This window comes from Terrapene carolina, unplaced genomic scaffold, assembly GCF_002925995.2.
Source record: "Terrapene carolina triunguis isolate 2854851 unplaced genomic scaffold, T_m_triunguis-2.0 Scaffold137, whole genome shotgun sequence".
NCBI classification, from domain to species: Eukaryota; Metazoa; Chordata; order Testudines; family Emydidae; genus Terrapene; species Terrapene triunguis.
The window spans coordinates 991,122-1,003,663 of record NW_020664488.1 but is presented as its reverse complement, the minus strand read 5'-3'; the positions used below and the strand labels follow the sequence as shown (position 1 = coordinate 1,003,663).

Below are 12,542 nucleotides of genomic sequence, written 5' to 3'. Positions count from 1 at the left end.
CCGCAAGGGGGGGGGGGGGCGGCGGCCGCTGGCTTTTTTGCCTAGGGCGGCAAAAAAGCCAGAGTCAGCCCTGACTTCGTACATGCTCATACAGCCTATCCCAGTGAGCACTGCTGTAGACATGCACAGATAGATACAGCTAGTTTCCTTTACAATACCCAAAGCCACTTGCTGCTGGTTCTCAAACAAATTTGAACCTTAACCCAGGTGTGTTGAAGGAGGTCATTAAGGTTCATGGACCTGTCAAGCACACCCGGGGGATGAGTTTCAGGTCGAGTGTACAGCAAACCTATTATAGTTTGGTGTCACAAACCTTGTGGAAGTGGCAGTTTCACATTTCTTTGATCTCAAACCAGGCAAAATTGGGCAGTTGTGACTGACTTTTCCTTTGAATTTTGGGATGGGTTCAAACCCTAGAATCCTCAGTTGTAAACACTCCTGAACTCTGGGGAAAATCAGCTGCAGTTCTTAGCTTTGCAGCTGGTCACTAGTGGCTAGATTTTCTAAAGTCCTAGGCATTCAGCAGCTCCCATTGGTTTCAAATAGGAGGCGGCAGGGCAGGAGGGGAAAATTTTCCATTGTTCTCAATAGGAACTGCTGGGTACTTTTGAAAATCTATCTTCCTCCTCAGCCATTGAAGTCAATGGGAGTTTTGCTGTTGATTTCAATGGGCGTGGTTCTGATCATTCCACTCCCATTACCCCTTGCGTACACACACCAACATGAATGGGAGTACTGGAAGAGGGAAGTAGTTCTCAACTTGCGTAAGGGTATCCAAATCTGGCCCAATAGGAGCAGGAGCAGGCCCCAGCTCAGCAATTGGACACCCAATCCAAATGCACACACCAATACTCTAGGAAAGTTTGGATCCTTTCCATCCATTACAAGATGGACCTATTCCAGGTCCCTAGCAAACCAATCAAAAGCCAGAGGCATACAAAACACGCTTGTCTCCGATGTGAATGCATTTCCAGGTTTTCCTCTTTAGAGGAAGGAGTGAGTCAATTTCACATGTGATATATTTCACCCTCTAGACTTTCTTTGGGTCACTTCAGATCTTCCAGTTATTCACTGGTTCTTGCGAGCTTGTCAGAAATAGTAGGGGTCTATATCCAGCATAAAGCCAGCAGAGTAGTTGATAAGCAAATGATGTGCTGCAGTAACTGCCAGCCTGAAAGGGAGGTTTGATATAGTGCTCAGGTGTATGGGCATGTGATTGCCTCTTGCTGTGTGGATCAGACTTGTATGAATATGAGACATGCTCAGTTCATACCAGCAGCGCTGGGAGATCATGTCATAACTCGTCTCTGTAAAAGCCCATAGAGAAGGAGACTGGAGACTACGTCAAAAAAAGTCAGTTAAACTGAGCAGTAGCACCTCTTGCTATGCCACTGCCCACTGACAGCTCTGCTAATGCATCTCAATTCAGCACCCCCACCCCACTCCGCTCTAGTCCTGGTTTCCCCTGAGCAGAGTTTGTCAACTGTGCAACCTGTGGGGTGGTTTCAGGAATTGTATAAATGAGATCACCAGACTCAGTGTTACCAGTTCATTCCCCTGTCTCCAGCAGTGAAGGGTATGCCAACCTGCCCCATCTGTTGGCCTTTCCTGTGGGAACCCCTGACTCTGAGCACAGAAAGACACTGTTTCCCACCTTTGCTTTCTTCTTGTTTTTCAGGTTTCCTGTGGAATCGCAGGGGTTAGCAGTTCAAAACCTCAGCATGACCCAGTGCTCAGCTGAGAACTCTGCCCCAGCCGCAGTCTAGCCACAGGCAGTTCATGCAATCAAAGGGCACTGCGGGCAAACCTTAGTTCAGCGGATGGCCTCCAGCTGCACTCTGGTGATGACTTGGCTGTTACTTTGGGAACTCCAGGGCACTTAGGAAAAGCAGGCTAGGAAACATCATTATAGATAAGAGATGGGGTCAGGAAGAGATGAACTTTGATCGTGGAGGATTTTGATTACTCAGATTCAGACAGTGATAACACAAGGGCACAGATTCCCATGAAGGGACCTTGCCTCTGGAGGGAACTCCTGTGTTCCTTTTCTATACACTCTGCTGAACAGCTCCAGTCCTCCCATACCAGCAAAATGAGAGGCTATATCTCTGCAGCCGCAATGCAGCCAATTAAGCACAAGCAGAGTTGCTGGTCTGGGAGCTCCAGTGCTCCCTTTCACCCACCAGGAGTACTCAGATTCTGAGAAGTAGCCTTGAAACCTACCAGGAGTGGTTCCTGATTTGAACAGAATGCTCCTTCTCCTGTCCTTCAACCCTAGGGTTACCATATTTTAATTTTTAAAAAGGAGGACACTCCGGCCCCGCCCCAACTCCGCCCCTTCACCAGCCCCACCCCAACTCCGCCCCTTCCCCGCCCCTGCCCCTTCCCCAAAGTCCCCGCCCCAACTCTGCCCCCTCCCCTGAACGCTCCGCCCCCCTGCTCCTCCCCCTCCCCTGCTTCCCGCGAATCAAATGTTCGCGGGAAGCCTGAAACAGGGAGGCAGCAGGTAAGCTGGGGCTGGGGCGGGGTGCGGCGCAACCCAGTCCGGCCCCCCCGGCCGAGCGGCTCCCTCTGGCAGCCGGCCGGCCCAGGCCAAGAGGCTCTGACCCTGGCGTCTCCCGCCCGGCTCGGCTCGGGCCCTGGGGCGCCAGCCCTGGTTCCAGCCCGCCCTGGCCCCGCCGGCCCCAGAAGCCCTGGCCCCCGGCTGAGCACCGCCGGCCCCAGCGGCTCCGGCCCCCGGCTGAGCACCGCCGGCCCCAGCGGCTCCGGCCCGGACCCAAGCCCCACAACCCCTCCCTCCCTATTTTCCTGGACATGTCTGGCTTTTTGGGATTTCCTCCTGGACAGGGATTTGAGGCCCAAAAAGCCGGACATGTCCGGGAAAATCCGGACGTATAGTAACCCTATAAAACCCAGCTTCTTTGTAAGCTGTCTGGCCAGATGTCGCACCATTGCATAGTCTCTTACTACCAGCTTGTCATGTCTTAGCCAATCATCCCAGTTCATACTACATTCTGCATCTATCTCTGTCTATGTATCTAAGCAGCCATCATCAAGGACCTAAGCACCATATAAGTCAGAGCCATAACACACTCTTTATAAAATAAACAGTAAGATGTAGTCTCTCCACTGCAATCTTGAGTGAGAATATTTAGTATTCATCTGCCTAGAGCCACAGGCCATTTTCAAGAGAAGAGGCTAAGGATCTTGTACCATCTCCTAAATGTAGCAGCTCAACTCCCCACCATTCACATGACCATAGTGAGGACAACATGACAGAGCAGAACCTAAATCATGAGTTCCATTCACTCTGAGATGCTCACACGGGCAGGGGTAAGGACACAACAAGAGGATTTTTGGCTCATCTCCTTAAAGGTATTTAGGCACCTAACTCCTATTGAGTTCAAGGGAAATTAGGAGCCTAAACTTTGAGGATCTGGCCCTTTCTGATTCCAGGCAACTGACTATGAGTGACTTGCTTAGTTCCCCTGCCTGCCTTGGACTGAAAGAGACTCCCTTAATATTTCTTGCAGCTCTCTCTCCTTGAGTCACTCTGCAAGTCACTATTCAACCTGGAAATGGCAGCAGAAAGAGAAAGACTAGAAGAAAAAAAATAAGTCAGCAGAAGACTATAAACAAGACTATAAAAACCACAAGCGAAGATTCTAAAGCTACCTTTCGCAACCTCCTAAAAAGGTTCCTTCTAAAGCAGCATAAATACTAAAGAAGTTGAAAATTTTTGACCCAAAAATCTTCCCAGTGCAATAGTGTTTTGGTTTGTTTGGTCAAACATCTAAATCTTTTGTAGGAAAATGATGATTTTGACATTGTTTTCTGATCTTTTGCCAGGCAAATTCAAAACAAAACATTTCATTTTGAATCAATAGTTGGCCATTTCACAGTGTGAAAAATATCAAAAAATGTTGGCATTTGTAAACCAAACCTTTGGCTTTGATCAAAAATGGTCACATTTTTCATTTTGACATTTCCAAATAGAATTTTTAATTCCTTGAAAATGGTGGATATTTCAACTTTTTGTCCCATTTTTGAGACAAAAATAAATGTTGAAATCTCAGCATTTCCTGGCACATAGGAATTCTATTTTCTGAACTGCTCTACTGACTAGAGTCTTCACCAAGACCGAGTAGAGCTGGGTAGGTTTTTTTCAGCTAAACATTTTTTTGGTAGGAGAATGTTGACTTGTCAAAACCGAAACTTTGTAGAAAGGGTTGGTTTTTGACAAATTTCTTAATTACAAATTTTTCTTTAAAAAGTTTCAAAATCATCAAAACATCCTGTTTTGACATTTTCAAAATGAAAACATTCAATTTTTTGGTTCAAAATGACTTTTCATTTTGAAATTTAAATTAATTTAATGTAAAGAAATGTAAAAAAAAGAGTGAGCTTAAAAAATTTCAAAATTCTCAAAAGGAAATGTTTTGCTCAAGCTGATCCAAAAATTTTTGGTATTTTTGGTTGACGAAAATTTTTGAGATTTTGACATCACAATTTGGGACAAGAAAAAAACTCTTGAAAATTCTTGTGATGGGAAAAACCATTTCTTGCCAAGCTCTAATGCACAGAGTAAATCAGTGTAGCTTCTCTGAAGGCAATAGCAGTAGATTTGAGTTTTGCTTTAAGTTTAGATTCTTTTGTATCCGCTCTGGCAAAGGGAAAACACAAAGCCAATTGTTTTGGTTCGTTGCAGGTGGCATAGGCAAGGTTTTCAAGAGCTCCTCAGGATTTGGCTGACTTTGAAGCCCTACCATCTGTCACCGACTTTATCATCAGACCCAAGAGAAACCCAGCCTCTGAATGACTGTCCATCTGCAGAGACAAGGCAAGGTTCCCATTGAGTGTCAATGAAAGGTTTGTATTGAACACAGCCAGGTTTCTATCCATGGTCAAAGTTGACGAGCGCCTCATGGTTTTGGGCTTCATGGAAGATTCACCCAGCGTTGTTCATAACATCACTGGGAAAACGAAAATGTAAAGGGGAATGAATAATAAAAGCCGTTTACTACCAGATCATTCATCTCATCTGTCGATCTGTCAGTGAGGCCTCTCACATTGGGATCTCAGCACCGTATCCCAGAGAATCAGTGGCAGAGCTAGAAGAACGATCCAGGAATTTGTGCATGGAGATCTATTCTCCACGCTGGCCTCTCACTGAAATCAAACACTGTCACCAGCTGGGGAGGAGTGCTGTGCTTTGAATGCTCATTTTCTTCTGAGGAACACTACAGTACAACTCCTGATAAAAATCAGCTTTGCTGGCTGATACCTTGATATATTCAACCCAGGGGCCAGCATCCTAGGGTGGGACACAAGCCCTGTCATTTAGTGTCCTCCTGCCCCCAGTTACACAGACTCAGAGTATTGGTGCCTGACTGCGCAGTCCCCTCAGCAGGGGTGGCTCCTAGGTAGATGTCTGTGCATAGACAGCAGCTCTCCTCCCATAGGCAATCAGAGATACAGAGTGAGCTGGGGTTTGACTCGTTTAGGAGACAGTGAGCGTCTAGCATGTTAAAGTCCTCTCTGTGGCCCCATCTCTGTCATATCCGAGCATGTCACAAACATTAATGGATTTTGCCTCCTAATGCCATTGTGAGAGGGTGCTGTGTCATTATCCCCATTTTACAGATGGGGAAACTGAGGCAATTAAAGCTAAAATTTTCAAAAACATTATTTCAGAGGGCCTCTATTTTTGGACGTGAGCCCTCACAGGTTTAAATGTCTTGCCCAAGGTCACACTGGACATCTACAGCAGAGATAGGGCTATAATAGGTCTCTTAAGTCCCAGTCTAGGACCTTAACCTTAAGTCCATCCGTCCTCTCTGCCGGTGCTCTTAATGCAACACTTTCTCTGTCCTTTAAAGGCAGTAGAGAAATGGCAGGACCATTGCATGGGAGATACCCCCTATGCTTGTTCAGAAATGAAAAAGACACCATGGAAACCATTCCTACATGCCTGAGTCCATGGGTACGTCTATCATGCCATCAAAGGGCGTGATTACCATTTGAGTAGACATACCCAAGCAAGCTAGGTAACTCAGGGGCCAGAGCAGTGAAGCCACTTCAGCATGGGCCGGACAAACCCACCCAGAACCCTGTGCTTTTAGTATAGACATACTCAATGTCTCTGTTGTGCAAGCAGCACCGACAGCCCGAGCATGTCTGTTATCTGGGCATTTACCCAGCGCCCTGAGGCTTAATGCACCATGCCTTTGGGAAATTGATTAGGAGAGGCACAGAGAGGGATGCCATATTCCAGCTGGACAAAGCAATCCTAAAGAACCAGCAGGAGAAGGAAGGCGACACTCATGGGGGCACGGTTTATAAAGATCTGTTTATTTCATTCCTTTTTGTAAAAAAAAAATAATAATAATGTACACGTTGAGTTTAACATCCAGGACACCCATTACATCATACACCCATCAGCTCACGCTTGAGCTCTCTTTTTTTTTTTGTTTGTTCAAGGAAGGGGTTTTATTCCCTCTGCCCTCCTCCCCCTCAGAATCCCCCAATAAAGAGAGCTGCTTGGGAGACTGCTCCTGCAAAGTCACCTATGGGATTTTAGGAGCCAGGAGAGGTGTATGCCTTGGAGGTCAATGTTAGCAAACATGCTTTGTCTGGGCAGGCTGGCAAGTCTTTTAGACGCCTCCATGAGGGACCGTGAGTCTCACCGCGTATATGCTCATTTCAGGGCACGAGGGGGCCCAAGTCTGGGGGGAGATTAAAATGCTGATTAACCCTTTAGCTGCCTTTCCATGCTGCATGTTCTAACAAAACCTAACACCACTCGTAGCTACACAATGTAGGATAAGGGTGATCAAGTATCATGCTTCAGGTTGGATGATGGGCTGGGAGGAACTCTCTCTCTTGCTTTTCCCTACACAGTGTTGCACAGTCAGTCGCATGCATTTGAGGAGGAAGGCAGTTCCACTTTCCTCCAAAGCATCAGCTACAGGCAGGATTAGATAGCTCAGTGGTATGAGGAAATAGCGCCTCCTTCAGCACCTCTCTGCTATTTTGCACCAACTTGAGTGGAACAGCCCACCCCCAACCCACTTGCAGAGAGCAATGAAGTTACTACAAGCCTTAAAACTGCTGTCTCTTGATCTCAGGAATTTGTCCACAGTGAGACGTGTTAGCAACTTGGTTACGGTATTTAAGGCAGGTAGCAAGAAGCAGGAGCTGGGTGCTGGGATGGTGTTTGGTGTGGGGATAGAAGAACGAACAGCCCTCCCTGCAGGATAATTTTATTACAAAATAGCAGATGAATTAATATTTTTTTAAAAGTAACAAACAAAAACATATCCAGAAAATAAACCTTCCACCACAGTTTTCCAGGTCCCGATTTGGTGTGTGTTCATATTATACAGTAAACAATTGCTTCAAATCCACATACAAAAATCTGTACAGCATTCCCTACTATTTACCGAAATCCCTCTGCTGTGTTACATGCTCAAAAGAACCAACGACAATGAAAAGAGGACATTTACGCCCCAACGTTTTGTTCTGAAGGAAGTTCAGGAAATCCAGCTAGTGGGTCCTGTGTCCCGAGGTGTTTAGAATATAGAAATAGCCCCCAGTGCTCTTCCCAAACTTTCTGATGGTCCACTCTTCTCAGTGCCCCATGACATGGCCATGTGTTGATCTGGGCTTATTACGTTTCTTTTGGGAATAATAATAGACATGCCAGTTGGCTGTGAGAGCCAAAGACCTTCTATAATGATGCTCCACCTAGCAAGGAGGCACTATCCAAAAACCACTCTGGAGTATGTGATTCCTCAAATGCTATCAAGCCCCATCCAAAGACCCAGCATGTCTCTCTTGGGGATCAGGTAAAGCTGAAGAGCAGAGCGTTGTTTTGATGAAAAAATGGCTCTTGGACCAACATTTTTAAAATGTTTTCTTTTTTCTTTCCCAAAAATAAAAAAGTAATAATAAAATCCATATATTTTTCTGTAAACTAGTTCAATTTTCAATCAAAAACATGCAGTTTAAAAAACAATGGGGTTTGGTTCAGTTCTGAGGGAACAATTTGATTTTCGAAAAACTAATTTTAAAATTTTTGTTTTAAACTAACCATTTTACCGAAAACCGTTTTTCAAAAACAAAAACTTTTTCGCCCCAAAAAGGCTCATCAGGAAATTTTGAAAACAATGACATTTCCCACCAAACAAATCGAATGACCGGTTTTTACCTGCTCCAGTGAATAGGTAATGCCCATTAGTCCTCCACTGTCGGCATGACACTGCGTGGGTGTGAAAGATTTAACAGGGAGGAAGAGGCGGAGTTTGGTTCTTACTCAGCTCTAAAGCCATGAAGTCCAAGGCATAAAATATTTCACATTTTAACCTGCTTTTCGTCTCTTTTGCAGGGAAATTTTCCTTTGATTCTGTTGAAATTTAGCATTTAAAAACAAAAAACAAAAGCACACAGGACGCCATGCAAAGTCCAGTCTTAAGGCTGCTACAACAAAGCCCTTTGCAGGTAAAGACTTATCACTCCCTCATTGTGCTGTCATAATGCAGCTGATGTGGTACTTTATCAGAGGATCTCCCACCAGCCTTTCACACTGTGGGCTCCGTACTCCCCCAAATCCACAGACAGAATGTGACTCTTCTCAACGTGTCCATGAGGGTTGCCCACACAGCTAGACGGTGGAATGTGGTCAACACGTAGCCCAACCGTGAGAGTCATGACTCTGATTTGCTAATGTTGCATTCTCCAGCTGCCCTATTCTATGGAACTGTTGTAACCAGGCTGCTAATCACTAGGATCCTGTGTTGTGGATATTTGGGATGTGTGCGTGTGGGCGGAGGAGTTTCATGAGCAACAGGGATGGTGGGAAAGGCCTTGCAAGTTCAATATATCGCAATGCTATGTCAGCTGAACCCAAGCCAACACTGGGTTGGGCTCGACAGGCTCCAACATGGCTAGTTTGGGTTCCCAGCCAATCCATCCACCCAGCCCTAACTTCCAGGAGCCAGGAGATGTGACAGGTTAAACATGTGTTGTTGTCTTACAATGAAATGCCTTACAGTTTAGATAATCCCAAATGACAGAGACTCTGTGTGTGTGTGCGTGCATGCAGTACTGAAGGCCTGAACATTCTCAACAGCAAAACCTTTCTCAGTGCACAGAGAACTTCCCCACCCTGCAGTGATACAGTAGGATCCACACAGAGAACCTCTCTCTACAAATGGATGCATGCTGGCACAACTGACGGAGTGCAGATTCAGTGGGAGGCATCTCATTGATGGATTCATGGCACACCGAGCCCAGAAAACGGCATGCCTGGGATTGGCCGTGCTCTGGTGTGACATGGTGTTTGCTGGCATAGCATTGGTCAGAGCTCAGGATTAAATGCTTACTACGAAGCTTCGTTTAAAGCAAGTCATGAACTAAAAGGGAACGAGCCATGTACACAGAGAACCGTAGCATCAGAGCTGAAGACCAGAAATCCTAGATGATCTAATCTGATCTCTTGTATATCAGAGCCACCAACTCCACCCTATAAACTGAGCACTGGAGAATTAGGACCACCACCTCATTGCCATGTTCCTGTGCACACCAGAATCTGTGCCAATGAAGCAGATGCTGCCCTAAACACACACACACACACACACACACACACACGCACCCCCCCCCATATATATATATATCTATACACACACATACACACATATATATGCGCACGTATACACCTATTTGACAAAGTACACGATAAAATAATGCATCCTTTACAGCAATAAACATATGGCACATATCAATTCCCCAGGGATCCTTGTATTATAACAAGGGCCTTTTATTAAAGAAATGCAGCCCCTGACGGCGGTGCATGGAGGAGCCTCCAAAATACCCTAGAAAGGGGCGGGTGCAATTCAGAGTTGCACCCTCAGGCTCCCTTCCTCGTTTATTTTGGCTCCAGTTATGATTATCCTCTCTGACTGCTTTTCAAGCCTGGCTTTGGAGGCCCTGACTGGGCGTCTGCCATTTGTCAGGGTCAAAACAGGAAAGGCAGGGCAGGCAGGCAGGGAGCATGCTGGAGGACCACAGCCACCAGAGCTTCCCAGACCATTTGGCAAGGAACTCAGGTGAGCTGGCAAGTCTGAAGAGCAGAATCAAGTCAGAGCCGGTAAGCCCAGGGAATGCAGCTCAGCAAGCCAAGACATGAGCCGTGTCCCTGTTCACAGACCCAGGGCCAAGCTCTGCAGAGACTTCTCCGCTCCCAGCTCCGCCTGCACATCTGGAGGTCACTGAAGTTTAATCCCAATGAATCATTGCAGTTGGGTAATTGATGTGGCCTAACATGTGCTCCCTGGACTGGAGAGATAAGCTGCTTAGAAAGCGCTGAATCAGGGACAGCCCAAACATTGAGACTTTGTGGGCAGCTTGCCAGGAATCCCAGGGGCACACCTACAGTAATGCATATGTAAACCTAACTCAGTAACTAACGAGCATTCACAAGCCCTGACATCTGCCCTCCCTTGTGTCTTCTTGGACAGACATACATGACTGGCTATGTTCACCAGAAGTTTGATTGGCTTTCTTCAGGGCAGCGATGGGCCACATTTGACTTGTAGGCTGCAGGTGGGATAAAGTTTCCAGAATCTCCACAGCCCATGTGGTTTTGCCTATTGGTTGATTTTCTATCACACATCACTGTCTGTACATTATTTACATTTGTTCGCCAGGAAAAATCAAAGTACTGTTGAACATGCTAGGCTGATTACGTGTCCTGATTTGTTTCTTATCTAGTACATTGCTGCAGTTTCAATGGGCATAGCCTATTCTTACTCTGCCCATGTTTAACTTTTCATGTGCTTCCGGGGTCTCCCCTGCACGCTGCACATCGAGGTGTTCTGAGGAAGACAAGTGAAGGCTCCTTGCAGAGCGTGGGGCCATGAACCTGTGAGGTAGGTAACATGATCACAGTTTGCACAAGTTTGTTTTCAAAGCTGCTTTTCTGAACGTGGTAAAATGCACAAATGGCAACAGGAAAAAGTGGTTTGTAATGACCAGTCTCTTGTGTTCGAGGCCTGCGGGGGGCCCCACTCAATGTATCCTTGGAAATCAAAGGCACAATGCATTCTGGGAAACCAGTGTGTCTTCTTTTTTTTTTTCTTCATGGGGACTGGCCACTTCCCGCCTCTGAAAGCCAACCTGGTTCTCACAACAGAGAGAGCAGAAGCCAAAACCATCCTCCAAGGAGAAATGCTAAGGGCCCAATGTTGGACATGCCTGGCAAAGAAATATAGGAATTCACGACCCAAAGCCACCTCTCTTGCAGGAAATATCAGGTGGTCTCAGTGGAGCATGAACAATGGCTTTGTTGTCTGCTTGGGATCTGTCCCAGCTGTGGCGGAACTTCTTGGGGATAGGTTTTCCTGCCCTTGTTTCTTGCAACCACAGGGGTGAAGACTGAAGACCTGACTTTCCAAACAAGCCATGGACACTCACTGCTATTCTTGCATGGCCTGGATGTCCTGTGTGCTACACTGCTGGTGGCAACTTGGTTATGGAATAGCTCAGTCCAAGAAGGCTCCACAAAGAACTTGATAAAGCCCTCCCAACAGCTGGCTAGCCCAGTGGCCCATCCGTCCGACATATTTCTGCTCATTCCCAACCAGAGGCAGACCCCAAAAGGGAAGGAAAGGCTCCAAAGAGTTTGACAAAAGGGAAAATTGCTTCGGAGTGAAAAATAAATAGCAAATTCATTGGAAGGGAGAGTCCTGGAGTCCAAGGAACATCTCCTGGTCAGGAAGTGGGATCCTGGCCAGGATACAGATATAGTTTTAATCATCCTTTAACTAAGAGTACCTTGGTGACAGGGCACAAGGAGGAAGCGTGCACAGAGCTCACACGCTGCCATTTGATCACAGCATGGTTTTGTTCCTATGTACAAGACGAGTCATCCGTCCAAGAGGAAGGCGTCCCAGCTGCTCCTGGAAGGGAAGCAAGGGGGGGGCAGGAGCTCTGCCACTAGTTCTGGTGTCTCTTCATGTGCAGAGCCAGGTGGTCGGAGCGGGAGAAGCAGCGCCCGCAGGCTAGGCACTTGAAGGGCTTGGCACCTGTGTGCTTGCGGTAGTGCCGGGTAAGCTCGTCGGAGCGGGCAAAGCGCCAGTCGCAGCCTTCCCAGGTGCATTTGTATGGCTTCTCTCCTGCAGGGGGCAACAGGCCAGAGGTTACAGTGTGCACCAGAGCAGCACACCAGTGTCCAATACTTACCTGTCTAGGCATCCATCTGTCAGTCTCCATCCATCCTCCTCTAGCTATCCATCCATCCATCCCTTTCCTTCTAGCTATCCATCCATCCATCCCTTCCCTTCTAGCTATCCATCCATCCCTTCTCTTCTAGCTGCCAATCCATCCATCCATCCATCCCTTCTGTTCTAGCTATCCATCCATCCCTTCCCTTCTAGGTATCCATCCATCCATCCCTTCCCTTCTACCTGTCCATCCGTCCCTCCCTTCTGTTCTAGCTATCCATCCCTCCCTCCCTTCCCTTCTAGCTATCCATCCATCCCTCC

At 46.8% G+C, this 12,542-nt stretch overlaps 1 protein-coding gene across 1 annotated transcript in view; it reads right to left on the bottom strand.

The window, feature by feature from the left end:
• Positions 1-11,994: 11,994 nt before the first annotated feature.
• The window catches only part of LOC112120749 (Krueppel-like factor 5), a 38,843-nt gene continuing 38,295 nt past the window's right edge, over positions 11,995-12,542 (bottom strand). Inside the window, exon 5 of the mRNA XM_024219898.1 lies at positions 11,995-12,173. Within this exon, the coding sequence (XP_024075666.1) occupies positions 11,995-12,173 (179 nt within the window). The remainder of the gene's footprint in view (positions 12,174-12,542) is intronic.